The sequence below is a fragment of the Cynara cardunculus genome (genome assembly GCF_001531365.2).
Source record: "Cynara cardunculus var. scolymus isolate 2C chromosome LG 14, CcrdV1, whole genome shotgun sequence".
In the NCBI taxonomy this organism is placed as follows: Eukaryota; Viridiplantae; Streptophyta; class Magnoliopsida; order Asterales; family Asteraceae; genus Cynara; species Cynara cardunculus.
In genome coordinates, this window is record NC_037541.1 from 12,130,393 (window position 1) to 12,146,142 (window position 15,750).

Consider the following 15,750-nt stretch of genomic DNA (forward strand, 5'->3'; position numbering starts at 1 on the left):
TATATAGGAGCTTAAGGAAATAAATTTCGATAAATCATATCCTCTTTAATCTTTCAGAAGACATAGCCTCTATAACCTTGGCTTCAAATTAAGATAATTCTTGTTTTACATTCTCTTTACTCTCATCGATCAAGAAAATGAACAGAATTAGTTCACTCGGAAGATACACTCAATCTTTTGGAGCCAAAGAAATATGCATATTTCTCGTGAATGATGATTGTATTTGTCGCAATATTGTTGCTGATATGCTTGACAACTGTCGTTATGAAGGTACCAAATAGAATTTTAGAGCGATCCATTGTTGGTTTTTTGTGATTGTCTCTATATAGAATCTATGTGCTTTGATGGTGATTAGTTTTACGTTCTTTAGTCATAATTCATCTTAATTTTCGCTTAGGATGTGCAGATTATGAACATTGCTAATAAACATTCTTATTGTTTTGAAAGATCCAATCTGTTCAACTCTCTTCTTTTACAGCTTTTAGTTATGAAAGGGAAATGGATGCATTGAATATAATCCGGGAGAAGAAAGATGATCTGGAATTGATCTTAACAAACATCCACAGAACATATGCAAACAAATATGGGATCATCGACCATATAAAAAGAGAGTTTGAACTACAAATCATTTGTAAGTTTCATCTTTCCCTTTTGCCAAATTCTTGCTAAGGATTCAGATACAGCGATTCATTGATTTATATCGTTTAGATATAGAGCTATTGAATTCTTGAATCATCATACTTGGCCTTCTGTTGCTAAATAATCTTAGTGCTTGTGGAATTGTGAATGCAAAAAGATCATTGTGTATTTTGCATTTTTGTAAAAATAAGCACAATAGTTCAAAAAATGAATAACTCATTTGATATATATAACATGACACAGTTATGTCCCCGGATAATGATGATATAAAGAACGCTTCAATAAGTGGTGGGAATGGTGTAACGGTATATATTATGAAATCCTTGAGCATGAATGATGTTAACAATCTTTGGGCAACTGCATTGGCACGAGAAAAAGGTAAAACAGAATCATCATCTGGAAAATTAGTACATGTAGAGAATGGATCATCGTCAGTTGCTAGTGAAGCGTGCAAAAGAACAAGAACAGTAGAGATAAACGAGGAAAATGGAAATGTAGAAAAGAAACCGAGGGTTGTTTGGACTAAAGAGATGCATCAAAAATTCTTGGATGCCGTTGCGCAGCTAGGACACGATAGTAAGATAATTCTTGATTTTGATTATTTTTTCTGGGAAAATAATGTATTTGTTTGGGTGTCACTGCAAATTCGGTTGCACTTCGTGTTCCAACAATTTTTTGTGCAAATAAAAGAAGTGACTTGACCAATTTGCCCTTGGTGAAATGATTCTATATTGATGCTCATGAAGGGCATTTGGGTCATGAAATGTCTGTTTTTTTACCATGAAGAAGGATTCGTTGGTAAAAGACGGCAAAACGATATTTTACTAGCAGAAAGGCCAAACAAATATATTTTCTTATTCTTTTTTCTGTAATTATATTTTCTCTTAATTTGTATACAACTTTGATCACATTTATTTCTTTATTTAGAGGCTTTTCCAAAGAAGATAGTTGAACTCATGAATCTCCCAGGATTGACAAGGGAGAATGTGGCCAGTCATTTGCAGGTTTGCTGTTCTTCAACTATTAAAAATTCATTTTATTATCTTTCGGCATATTTTTTGGGATTTATTTATAAATAGAAAAGAAGAAAAAATGGAATTTAATTAAGCATGCTTTATTGTTATTACTTCTTGTGAGCAATTAAAACTAGTAAATATTTGATTTATTACCAAGATTACCTTTGCCACTTATAGAATCTTGAAATATACACATTTAACAATCATTAATAATCGAGATTTGAAATGATTGATTGCTTGCTTCATTGCTTCTCGTACCACCATGGTTCAATTCTTACCGAAGATGCACACCAATGGACCCTCCAATAACTCTATTGAAAAACCAGACCAAACAATCCCAGTATATCCCACTCAAAAGCAGAGTCTTGGAAGTTGGTATGTATGAAGACGTGTATCATAGTTGATATATATTAGCGGAAGAACACTCCATGTATAACAACGAACTAAACAATTCAGTTGGTAGAAATAGCGAATAAACCATGCTGGTGAGTTGGGTAATAAGTGCCAAAGCATTTTGGTTGGCAGAAAGTATCTTATTCGGTTAATCAGCTTAATGGACTCAAAAGCTTATTCGCTTGGCCATTAAGCAGTGTCTGGTTTTTTGTTCTTAAGCAACGGCCGGAAGTGGCTGAAATAGATAAGCCATTTTATCTGCTGTCCATATTAAGTCATCTTATTCCAGATAAGTCTTAGGAACTGTTTATTTTTTTTCCAATTAAGGGCCTGCTTGTTAGCAACTTAATGAGCTTAATGGGATCTCAGTTTATTCGGTCAGGTATATATGACTATTTAGTAGTGGCTTAATGATATAGAAAGTGGCTTATTCAGTAAGCTTCTAGGGGGAGCTTTATGTATAAAGCCAAGTTTTTCCCACACCTGCCTCTCCATCTATGAAGAAAGACCTTCCAAACAAAAACCTTCCCAATCTATACAAAAAAATTAATCCACATAGACAACTTTATCCATTCAGGTCTTGATGGGAAACCAACCAAACAGCCCCTAATCATGTAATGATTAAGTTGTATGTCTCGATAAATTTTTCTAAGGAACGGGAGACCAATGGATTTGAGGGAGGCAAAGAGAAAAGGATGGATTATTTCTGGGGCATTTCTGGTATTAATTTGTTTAAGGTGGCTTAATGGGTACGAGTGAGGGGTCCTGGCTTATTCCATATAGCCATTTTGGATTAATGGCTTAACAATCAAGCTGTAAAGAAATACACCTGTATGGAGTGTTTGTTTGCTATTTTCTGCCAACTAGAATTCTTTTTTGTGGGGTGGGTGATGAGATATAAATACTAACTTATTTTGCAGAAGTACCGGATGTGTATGAAACGAGCTCAAGAAGGATTTACAGGTCCTTCATATGATTTTATCGACCCTTTCGGTTTCAACGCTTCACAAAGAAACTTTCAACAATCCCATTGGAACCCTTTTGGAATCGGATCAAGAAACGCTACTACAAGCCACTTGGGTTTGAATTGTTATGGATCAAGATTGGGAATGCCTCCAGATATATCGTTTCTAAACACAATCCGCTTGAGACCTGACCATAACTTTAGGGTATATGGCGATGAAAAGAAAAGCGTTCTCTTAAGTATTGGTGACAATAGAGCATCCTCAAATACAAATTTTGCTGGTTTTAGATTGGCTGGTGACGGAAAGTCTGTCGAGTTTGGGCAGCATAGTCATTTAAGTGATGGTAGTCGGATCATAAGAGAGAATGGGAGTTACATTCAGCAACAACATTCTCTTTCGGAAGTGGGAAATGACGATTCTAGTCATTGCCCATCGTTTTCAGCCAGCTTCACTTCTGGTGCACCACCAGGAACCAACTGGGCTGACCTGATTAGGTTCAGTAGCAACCACCAGCAGCAGTCTTCTATAGCCGCTCTTCTAGATGTTAAAAGCATGCCAACCATCTTGACTCAGCCGCAACCGCCACCGCCAGTTGCACCGCCAGGGTCTGACTGGAACCAGGTGGCTAGCTTCACTCAGCAGCAATCATCTTTATCTCCACCATGGTCCAACTGGGCTGAGCCCCTTAAGTTCCCTTGTCAACAATCTTCTATAACCTCTCTTCAAGGCATTGACCAAACCAAGACTGCCATCATGACTCCGCTGCAACCAGGTGCAGCACCGCCGGGGACCGAATGGGACGAGGCGGTGAGCTTTACACCTCCGGAATCTGCAGCACCGCTGTGGACCGACTGGACTGAGCCAGCCAGCGGTTCTTCTCAACGGCCAGCAGCATCAGGAAACGACACCAATGCCAATTCTGAGATTTTTAGCGATTTCACCTCGTGCTCACTTCCTCCAGAATTCCGTCAACTGGGGATGGTAGGAGGCGACGATGGCGTTGATGCAACTACGATATGCATATTCGATGATTTACTTTTCGATCGTCAAGATTTGACTTAATTCAATGAATATGTAGTTGACTTTTTTGAGTCAAACATGTAAATATCAACTATATATTATATGGATGATCCATGTATTCTTGAATCTTGATGTATATCCCCTGAAATTGTATTTCTTGATTTTGGGGGTATGAGTTATGAAATGAAGGTATGGAGCTCATTGCAGAATGAGCTAGAGATGCACAAAAAGTTCCCAAGCCCAGTCCGAAAAAGCTTGGGCCTAGTGAGCCTGGGCTAGACCAGGCCTCAAAGCCCAATTAGGCCGAAATATTGGCAGCATGCTTGGACCTAGGCCTGGTCTGCAAAATTCCGACCTAAAAAAGCCTGGTTAAACCCAAAAAAGTCTGATTGGGTCATTTTTCAACCCTAAAGCTTGTCACGGGCATTAAAAAGCCCGAAACTTTTTCCATTACTCACTGAAAATTAGGGGTGAGCATAGACGGGTACCCGCCCTATTTGACAGGAACCGGAACAGATGGTTCTTGAGATATTGGAACCGGAACTGGTTAGAGCGGTTCTTGAATTTTTGGAACCGGAACCGCCCAACTTCTTAAAATATTAAAATTTTATTATTTAAAATAAAAAATAAAACATTGCCTAAACACTAAATAAATAAACAAGAATACAAATTATACGAAATAATGGTTACAAATATTGTTTAACGATTACAAATCATAGTAGACTAATAGTAAATGTTGAAAGTTTAACGATTACATACTACGAATCCAATTAAACACAATTTGAAAAAAATACGAATCATTTTATCTCAAATTCTGAATCTCGTTTCAATTTCTTGCATACTCATCACATCCTCAACCTCGTACAGTACTTGTAAATAATTGAGTGTTAAAAAAACTACACAAACTCGTAAAAAACTGCACACATTTTTAACTAAAAACTGCACATATTTTTAACAAAAAACTACACAAATTTTATATTAAAAAAACTGCACAAACTTTGTATTAGAAACTACACATATTTTTAACATAAAACTACATAAATTACATAAAAAACTGAACAAATTATATAAAAATCTGCACATATTTTTTTTAATACAAAAAACTACACAAAATATGTAAAAAAGAACTGCACAATTGGTCCTGGCGGGTAACGGTTCCGAAAAATTGAGAACCGGAACTGGAACCATTCTCAATCAGTTCCGTATTTTAAGAACCGGAACCACTCATATCGGTTCCGGTTCCGAAACTAGTAGTTCCAAGGTAGTTCCAGTTTCTCAAGTGAGTATCCGGTTCCGCTGCTCCACCCTTACTGAAAATGAGGTGGGATGATCTTATTCTTATAAGCCTAGACCTTATGTATCTCTAGAATAAATACATGAAAAATATAAGGGTTGATATGACAAAATGGTATATATGATCTAAATTGAGTTTGTTATGTGTGTTTTTTCCAATTTACAACTTCACCTTTGAAAATTTAAAATGTGCCAATTAGTCCCTTGGCTTTTCATACATTTACGTTTTTTCTTAAATATGAAGAAAAAGTTATACGAACCAATATGTAACACTCCAAAAATTTCGAATAAGGTACAAAGACCGAAACGGCCATTTCGTGAAAGTAGGAAAGTTCAGGGGGTCGAATGGGGACGAAATGAAGCCATAAGGCAGTGAATCGAGTATGGAATTGCTACTGAGGTGTTCTTGATATGATCAGTGGATTCAAGAATGGATCAAGAAATGAAATGACGATACAAATGTTGTTAAATATGCAAAACTATAAATACGTACGGTGGAAAGGATTCAGTGCAATAAGAAATGAATTAATTTGATATTGAACCGTTAAATACAGTTATGTATGCAAGCAAACTGGACGACGATTGGGCATGATCACACACAAAAAGTCACACAAGTGAATGGCATGAGCTCGTGCAATTTAAAAGACGCGAGCTCATGCTCGCACACAAGGTCCTGTTGATTAGCCAACGTTTGCTGATACCCGTCTTAAAAAAACAAATCTAAGACAAAAGTTCATTTTCTCATATTCATCTTACACTTTATATTTGCTTCTTATATCTGACGTGTTTTTACTTGAAATTTCATTGTGACGACGACAAATTGTATTTAAAAAGCGGCAATAAAGTGAATTAAAGTTGAAGAACTGACTATTTTAGTCAATTTCCCTTGATTATATGGTTCAGTGAAATGTCTACGCCATGACAATGAACGATTCCTCGTCACTGACATGGTTAGAACTACACTGAACCTAAGAGCATGCGTTCATGAACCTGTCAACATCATGTTTCTCTGTCCAACATATTTCTTAAACCTATAAACCAAATTATTCTCAAATCATGATAGAGACTCATACAAATTAATCATGTGTCGGGAACCAGATTTGAACTGATAACACGAGGATTTTCAGTCCTCTGCTCTACCAACTGATGTCTCATCCCAACTTGGGTTTACGTCAATTGAAAGGGTATTGCAAAGCCTCATCCAGATCCTATAATTTGTCAAAAAGAACAACTTTATAAATTTCAGTATGAATAAAAATGTCGATCGTGAATCATTTAAATGGAGATTTCTTGCTCAAAGACTTTTTGGTTTATAAATTGGTCCCTATTTTTATTTCCATATATTAATATATATTGAAAATAAATTATTTATTGCATTTCCCTCCACTATTTGTTAAAATAATTTAAATTATCCAAAATATATAAAAAGATTAATGGATAAATTATAAAAATTACTAATTTTTGAAAATATTGTAATAATATTATTATATAACAACTATTATGAACAAATAAAATATATTAAAGAAATACAACAATAATGAAAAATTAAAATACAATTATAACAACAAATAAAAAATATGATATTTTATCAGATAAAAATCAAAGATAAACTAATAAAATTTAGAGTAAACTATAAATTTGGTGTTACTGTTAACAAATTCTGTTAAATGGGAGATATTTTCGTCTTTTTATCCATTCAAAATCGATTTGTGATTTTTGATCCATATGGGTTTTAATTGGGTAGACAAAACAATCAATAAAAGAACAAAAGTGTTCCTCATCTAACGGAATTTGTAACAGTCGTTAGGGAAGGACTAAATTCAGAATTTTTTTATAAACCACAATGACGATCTTATAATTTCGAAACTACATGGTAGAAAATGTTATTTTAGATAAATCATATGGACCAAATTTATAGTTTACTCGAAATATAACACAATCAATCAACACTAAATAAAAATTCCATATTCGCCATGGAGGTTCAAATGCGGTGACTCAAGGTTATCCACAAAGCAGGTGATCGTCTTGAGATTAGCCAGCTCGTATAACGGATTGGATATCCATGTTAATAAAAAAAGAGTAAATTATGTTTTTAGTCCTCATGGTTTGATGATATTTTTTCTAATTTCATTACTGTGTTTTTATAATTACAATTTTCATCCCTAAGGTTTATAATTCATTGCATTTTCATCTTTATTTTTTACACTTTATTGTTGTTTTCATCTCTTATACTTAAAAGTATGAGTTAGGCTCAGAAACAAAGATGACAAAGAATTGCAAACCACAATAACGAAAACCGCAATTTCAAAACCATAGGGAGAAATGTTGATTTTTAACAAACCATAGGGACTAAAAATGTAATTCAATCATTTTTAAAAATAGAAGGGTTTGACTGATATTTGAAGTCAACGTGGCCAATTGTTTGGTGCAGGGAAAGATAACGGTAATTATACCTATTTTTTCTTACACTTCTTCCATTTCATCCCACCAAAAGTTTCTTCGCGAAGAAGATGACGATCCTGCTACAAAATCTCCCGCCAATTCCTTCTTCTGCTTCTTCCCTTCGTTGTAGAACAAGATCCCCAACAGTTGTGTGTGTTGTGGCCTCTAGTAACACTCACAAACCTGATAGAATCAAACCCAAAACCAGAATCAAGATCAAAGAACCGGATGATTACCATGCCACTCTCAGAGCTCTCAACTCCAAAGGCCGTATCCCTAGAAAAACCCTTGGCCAGGTGAGTTTTATGAGTTTTTGGGTGTTGTTTTTGTATGGGTTTTGTTTGTGTTTACTCCAGAACGGGTTATAAGACGTTGGCACTCGTTTAAACGTCTGGAATTATGTCAGAAACATCTGTTTCTTGTGTTGTACCTGAATTGCGCACCGGGTTTGCAGGTTCTTTTACTTGGGGTGAATGAATAGGTGATGTTTCGTTTGGGTTTGAGTGGGAATTTTTGTCGAGCACTTGGTGGGTGTTTGTTGATTGTGGTAAAAAGAAGCTACATTTTAAACTCAAATGGCCACTTTCTAAGATTGAAGTTATTTTGGATTTTAAGCACAAATTCATGGAGTATGGAGACTCAATTATAGTGAAAAGAAGGTGGTACAAGAAAAGAGAGGGGAGAAAGTTAATATCAACTAAGAATCAATGAAATGATTAACTAAATATTGAGCTGAAGAACTCAAATTCAGTTTCTTTTGTTCCAAGTTGCTCTCTTTCTTCTTTTTAGATTGCTTTTCTTTCTGTCTAACTGGCATTGATTGCACTGGTTACAATGGTGACATTCCCTGTGGTTGCAGTATTTGACAGTCCCTAAAACCATATCCTGATGATTTCTTGTTAACAATAAGATTCTTTTGTAAATTCTTGTATTATGAACTTCACAGCAAGTTATTATGAGGTGAATAATATAGTTGACAGTAAATAAGGAAGGACAAATAATTTGAAAAGTATTTTGGTTGACACCAAAAATCAAGAATTGGCTCTCTATTTTCTGAAATGGACAGAATGATAGCTAATTAGTTGTTATTATTATTATGTCATGCAGCATTACATGTTAAATGGTGAAGTAAATGAACAACTTGTTGATGCTGCCAATGTAAGCGATGGTGACGTGGTGCTTGAAATTGGTCCAGGAACCGGGTCTCTCACCAATGTACTTGTTGAATCTGGTGCAACTATTCTTGCTATTGAAAAGGTTTTTCATTTTCGGCCTTTCTTGTTCTTGCTAAGTGTTTGATCTTACCATCACATAATAAACTTGTCATTATTCATCTTTGTAGTGTCTTGATCAATGTGATATCATCAGATTTGGGAAGTCTTCAATACTTTCCTATATCTCACACCTACAGATTAGTTATAAAATGTATCATCAGTCATTATTATGAAGAAACTTCAATTTTTTCTAAAAAGTGAATGTTCACCTTTTCCTATGATTTATTGTGCATATATTAATATGCTATTTCTGAAGTTGAGGGCATTCCATGTATATGGAATGAATGAAGTATTTTCCCCCTTTCCCAATAGGCTAAAATCCATCATACAGAAAATGATGGAATGCTCATCATACAAGCATATGGATATCTTTGGAACTCCATAATTGCAGCATTGTATGTATGCCATAAATCATTATTTGTGCCCATTTAACTTGAAAATTTTGTGTGAAATGTGGATCAGCTTGTTGGAACAAATTAAATGACATTAGTGTAGTGTAATAATTTCTTCTATTGACTGCTGTGAACTGTAGGATCCTTACATGGCTGCACTTGTAAGAGATCGCTTTGCGAGTACACGCCGTGTGAAGGTAATGCATACTTCTGTTTGTTTTTGCTGCACTTAGCATATGAATCCCTCTCAAATTTATAATATCAATATATATTTCCCGGGTCGATCTATCCTCCCCCCCCCCCCCCCCCCCCGGGTTGGCTAGCCTCAGCCGTTGAGTGAGCCAAAAAATGCCCCCTCACATTGGTGCTCTTCGAGGTAGGTTCTGTGTGGGGCCGGTTGGAGTTGCTGGTCATCATTTTTTTTCCCGATTTCGACTATAAGTTATGATGATGGACCAGGCTTTTACATTCCAAAATCTTATTTATTTCGAGTAAATTACATGTTATGTCCCTGTAGTTTACTGAAAATCACACCGTGCATCCCTAAAGTGAAATAATCATGGAAAAGGACCCTGTGGTTTACATTTTCTCACGCTCTGGATCCCTGCCACTAACTCCGTTAACAAAAGTTCCTGTTAACTCAGGGGTAGTTTGGTCTTTTTACCCTTTCTTTATCTGTATCCCTATAAAAATTCTGTTAACTTAGGGGTAGTTTGGTCTTTTCTTGACATTAGTTTGTCTTATGTTCTTTGGATACTACTAGTTCATGTATTTAGTCTTGCTGTTGAAATTGATTTGACTACTACTGGTACAAATGAACTGTTAATAACGTTTCATAGTCATCAACAAATTATGTAGGTGGTACAGGAGGACTTTACAAGATGCCACCTCCGATCTCATTTGTCATCATACATGGAAGAAAGTGATCCCTCGGATTCAAATCCATACGCAAAGGTGAAAACCTTATGTTTCTCTCTATTTATGCCAGATAAGATACCTTGTGAGTTGTGGGTGGTTTTAATCGAAAAACATTCTATTTTATCCTAATTGTTTATACAGGTGGTTGCCAATATACCATTTAATATAAGTACTGATGTAGTCAAACAACTTCTTCCAATGGGTGACGTCTTCTCTCAAGTAGTCTTATTACTCCAGGTTTGCATTTTTCGTTTTTTTCCGTTATTTATGTGACATTTTTCTGTTACTTGCGAAAAACCATGTTAAGCGTCTCACAGTCCTTCATAACTGGTGAAATCTTGTTAGTTTCTTATCACACATACCTGTAAAACTAAGGACTGGCTTGAAGGTTCCATAGTCCAAACCAAACCAAACGAACCCAGTATATCCCCCACAGAGGTAGGGTCTACCTGAAGGAGGCGGGTAGGATGCACGCAGACCTTGCCGCAACCCAATAGTGTAGAGAGGTGTGGTCCCACAAATGTAAAATTTGGGATGATATTCTTGCCACATCAAAATACGATATATTGTTTATGTTTTCTTTGATCTTTCTCGACGTATTTCATAGATAAGGGATCTTCATAAAGGATTCACCTTTTCGTACTATATTGCTTATCAGAAGTACATGTAGATATCTGAGAGCTTTATTCAGGTGATGCATAATCTTTAAATAAAGGAGAGTGTATCTAAAGTAGTTTGGTCTGATTCTTGTTTTGTATAACATACTTCTAAAACTTTCATTTTGGTACCTCAAATGTGATATCTCAAACATTTAGGTAACTAGTTTACATATGAGAATGCATGAAAATGCAATGTACTATGGCGCAATTCTACTTCCGAGATTTAAGTTCCATTCATTTATATCATTTTCCTTCGGTCTTCATTTATGGCCCATCTCCATTTCTCCTTGGTAAAGGGACCCACAATGACATCTTCATTTCTTAATGCTTACCTAAGCCACTCTAGCCGTTGTGGTAGAGGTCAGGTCTATGTACATCCCACCCCCAGACCCCACCTCCAGATGGAATATACTGAGTTTTTTGGTTTGATTTAGTTTTTACTGACCTGCAAATGAACATGCGAATATGAACACAAACCTGTAATATAGAAAACCCGTTTTTTCGGTTATGATTTCATCGTCATGTTCCATCTTTATGTTTGAAAACCTTCAGGAGGAAGCCGCTGTGCGCATGGTGGACTCATCCTTGAGGACATCCGAATACAGGCCCATCAATATCTTCATAAACTTCTATTCAGGTAATGCTGCATATGGACTGTTCATATGATGATATGAAATGAAAAGAAAATATTGACCAATTGTTGGAAATTTTAGGGTTGAAAAATAAAATTTAATCTTTTTCTTTTTTTCTAATTTCTTGGCTGAAACCTTTTCCTTGCAGATCCTGAATACAAATTTAAGGTCCCAAGGGAAAACTTCTTTCCTCAACCTAAAGTAAGCTATTGATGCCTTTCTTTATTGTCTCCACATTTTATAAGAATAGCTGATAAGCTACATGACGATGTAAAATCACCTAAAAGGAAAAATATAAGGGGTATAATTGGAAAAGTGAAAAAACCCCAATAAGCCACTTGAAGTAGCGTTTCGAAAAGGCGGTTATGGCTTACCAAATGAGACTTTTTCAGTGAGGTCAGAAAATAAGCTAGCTTATGGTTGGCTAACATGACTGTTAAAACAAGGAGTATTTGGTAATATATTACTGCATAGGGTGCAATTTTACACCCCCCCCCCCCCCCCCCCGGGTAATATTTGGTTTTGCTTGTCCAGTACTTGCTTCTCTTCGTATGTTATCGCTTTTCAAAACTTTATCATCATCCGGCTTTCTCTATATCACATTTTTCACAAGCGGGGGTCTTCACGGAAACAACCGCTCTACTCTTTAGGATAGAAGTCAGGTCTATGTACATCTTATCTTCCCCAGATCCCACCTGGGATATACTGGGTTCGTTTGGTTTGGTTAGCATAATTACTTGGCAACAATCACCAAGATCTTGCATAAAATAGCTCACTCATATCCGGATTCAGTGTTAGCTGCGGAAAGTTCATGTAACGACTACCTTATCTTCGCTTTATTTTTTCACTATAATCATTCATGTTATAATGAGAATTCATTTATTTGTATGTAGGTAGATGCAGCTGTTGTTGTGTTTAGACTGAAGCAAACAGTAGACTATCCCCAAGTTTCATCAACCAAGAGCTTCTTTTCAATGGTTTGTACTTGGAAATATAAATGCACTCAAAGCATCTCCAACAGTTTTTCTATAATTTCTAAATATGGAGAAGTAAAAATCAAAATCTCTCTAAAAAATTACAGTTCAACTTCAACTGTTTCTCCGTTTGGGAGATTACAACATTAATTATGTTATTAAAACATTCAAAAATCATGTAACAATGAGTTTTAACAGTCATGTGGCCCCTCTGGAATAGGACAAAAACTCCCGTCTTGTTTCACCTTTTTTGGTGGGACAAAAAAGTCCAGTCCCACCTGGTCCTGGTCCCTGTCCCTGTCCCTTGTCACATCAAACATGTAACAATGAGTTTTTATCCTGTCTCATGTTGTGTCAAATGTGGAATAGTGAGTTATTGTATTGTCTTATGTCACTTCAAACGTGGTACAAGGAGTTTTGTTGTGTCTTGTTGCTCTGTCCGTTCCCGTGTACAAAACGTAGCCTGATGGCCGTGGGAATTGTACGATGGGAGCATTTCAGAGAGTGGGGTCGTGTACCCTTTTTGTAGGATTCCCATTCCCTTATTCCATCACTTAAATTCTCAATTTTAGGTTAATTCTGCATTTAACGGGAAACGAAAGATGTTGCGCAAATCGCTCCAACACATAACGTCGTCCCTCAAGATGGAGGAAGCTCTGGTTAACATTGGTCTCCCTGCAACAGTAAGTATCCCTCCCCTTTGCCGTTCTTTAACTTAAATCAACTCAGCTTTCTTTTTCGACACTCCGATGATCGTTCCTTCTTCGTGCAGTCGAGACCGGAAGAATTGACACTAGAAGATTTTGTAAAGTTGCATAATTTAATTGTAGATATTTGACAAAAATGGTATTTAGAGATGCCCTTTTGGGCATTAGGTAGGAAAGTTTGGTACTTTTTGGAAATCTTTCTCAAAACAAGTGTTTCTAAAGCTTTCAAGAAACCCTTGTTTCATTCTTGTTGTATAGAAAGTGGATCATCAACCTTGACTCCAAAGTTCGAAAGTATTAGGAGGTCTCAGGTTCAAATCCAAGGAGGAATAAAAATCCTCTTGTGTCAACGGAGGTTCAAATGCGGTGACTCCGGGCTATCTGCAAAGCAGGTGGTTGTCCTGAGATTAGTCGGCTCGCATAGCGGGTTGGATATCCAGGTTAATCAAAAAAAAGTTGACCATCATGTTGTATCCATGGGTTACAATCCGATCTTTTTGGAGGCACTGTTACAACTAAAGATTTTAAAGATTTTGATTGCACTGGAAAATAGGATAACAAAGATACATATATACACATTACAAAGGCGATGATGAGACGTATTATTTTTATTTTCTAATAGAAATTAGAGAGACACCGAGATAGAAAGACCCTACATCATGTAAAACCAGGCCCCAAAATTTTGGAAGCCTTATTCAAAAACACATATTTAACATGCTAAAAAGCGGCCTTGATACCCATTAACATATGTAGTTACAGCCATAAACTGGTTTATTTTTTAAAGCTAATTGAAAAAAATCCAGTTTAATTTACATAAACTAGCTTTTTGAAATGCTACTTTATGTTTTAATAAGTTTTAACGTTTTAATTTCCATTATACCTTTTATATTTTTTTCCAACTAATTTTTAACATGTTATTTCAAGTAGCTTTATCAACTAATAGTTTATCTGCTAAATCATAGGTGGATCATAAAAATAATTAATATAATATAGAATAAATAAAAATTAATCTTAAAATGAAAATGAATTTAGAAAAAAATACTTTATCTTAATTTATGTTTTGAAAAATTAGAATGGTACTTGCGTAATGCAGCAATATATATATTTCGATCTTAATGTTTTGTTTTATTTTGTCTCTGTAGATGTTTTAATATGATTTTTATGTGGTTTTGCGAAATGGATAATGATTTTATTTTTGAATAAAATATAAACTTGAAGATATCATAAAATTTTGAAAATAAATATATCAATATTAGTATCAAATTAATTATTTATATGTTTTTGTTTTTGTGTAATTTCTTTAATTCAATTTTTTTATTATAATTTAATTCAGATTTAATAACGAAGTAATTTATTTTCGATTTAATAATTCTTTTATAAGAATAATAATTAAGTAATCTGTTAGAACTCAATGATCATCTTAATTATATTTTAGATTTTTACTATTTAAAATGAAATGTTTATCTGCAGTTAGTTACACGAATTCAAACATGAAGCTTTAATAAGTTCTACTTACGCACAATTTATTTGTAATCTTGAATTTTATGTAATATGCATTAATAAACAGTATTTCATGTATTAAAAATGGTTTTTAAGAGTTTTTGTCAAATGCTTTATAATATACTATAGATGTACCTAACAAACTATGAGTATATTTATTTAAATCTGTATCATATCGTTCAGAAAGAAACATACTTTAAAAACATGTCGACGTTTACGTTTTTACGTCAATTTTAGTTACTAAAATATATTTTTTTTTCAAATTATATACATTTTGATTACTAAAATTTGACATATTCTTCTCTAAAATCATTCGATACTTTTGTTCAGTATTGTCACTAAATCTGAATGATTAGTCCAAAACTAACATCAGTATAAGCAAATTAGCCTTAAATCTAAACAAATTAACACAAAATAGTTGGTGTTAAATCTAAAGAAATTAACGCTAAAGAGGTAATACCAAAATCCATACAGTTTCAATGTTTATGGTTTCACTAAAACACACTTATGGTTCATGTCCTCATGGTTGTATTTTTATAACGAGTTGGGTTCGTAATGCAACCACAAGGAATATTAACCAAAAAACCGAAAAAAACCCCTCAAAATCAATTAGAAAACCGAAAAGGTTCATAAAAAACAACTAGAAAACTTAAAAAGTTTATCAGGAATTCAGTTTAAGAACACATCAGCGACTTTACGGATCTTTGATCTACCTTAAAGGTGCACATGCTCGGAATTTTTTTGGGTCCGCTGTTGTACGCCTCATTAAGCATGTGGTATGCCATTGCCTAATCTGTAGTTTTTGTAATGTGATATATTAAAATTTTCTTAACTTTTAATGTTTTATTTGTTAGTTTTTTAATATACTAGAAGCGCACTCGCGCAATGCAGCGAGATACATCGTGTTTTTAATATTTCATTTTATT

At 34.8% G+C, this 15,750-nt stretch overlaps 2 protein-coding genes across 2 annotated transcripts; both read left to right on the forward strand.

Annotated features, from left to right (window-relative positions):
- The first annotated feature begins 884 nt into the window (after positions 1-884).
- On the forward strand, positions 885-4,075 carry LOC112526434 (two-component response regulator ARR12-like). Its single transcript, XM_025136717.1, has 3 exons — positions 885-1,215; positions 1,567-1,643; positions 2,969-4,075. The coding sequence occupies exons 1-3, from the start codon at positions 885-887 to the stop codon at positions 4,073-4,075; spliced, it is 1,515 nt and encodes a 504-aa protein (XP_024992485.1).
- A 3,675-nt stretch (positions 4,076-7,750) lies between these two features.
- On the forward strand, positions 7,751-13,568 carry LOC112526551 (ribosomal RNA small subunit methyltransferase, chloroplastic). The gene is made up of 10 exons (XM_025136883.1): positions 7,751-8,064; positions 8,876-9,025; positions 9,575-9,631; positions 10,293-10,388; positions 10,494-10,589; positions 11,564-11,648; positions 11,792-11,844; positions 12,537-12,620; positions 13,190-13,300; positions 13,390-13,568. The coding sequence occupies exons 1-10, from the start codon at positions 7,837-7,839 to the stop codon at positions 13,453-13,455; spliced, it is 1,026 nt and encodes a 341-aa protein (XP_024992651.1). The 5' UTR covers positions 7,751-7,836; the 3' UTR covers positions 13,456-13,568.
- Positions 13,569-15,750: the final 2,182 nt, after the last annotated feature.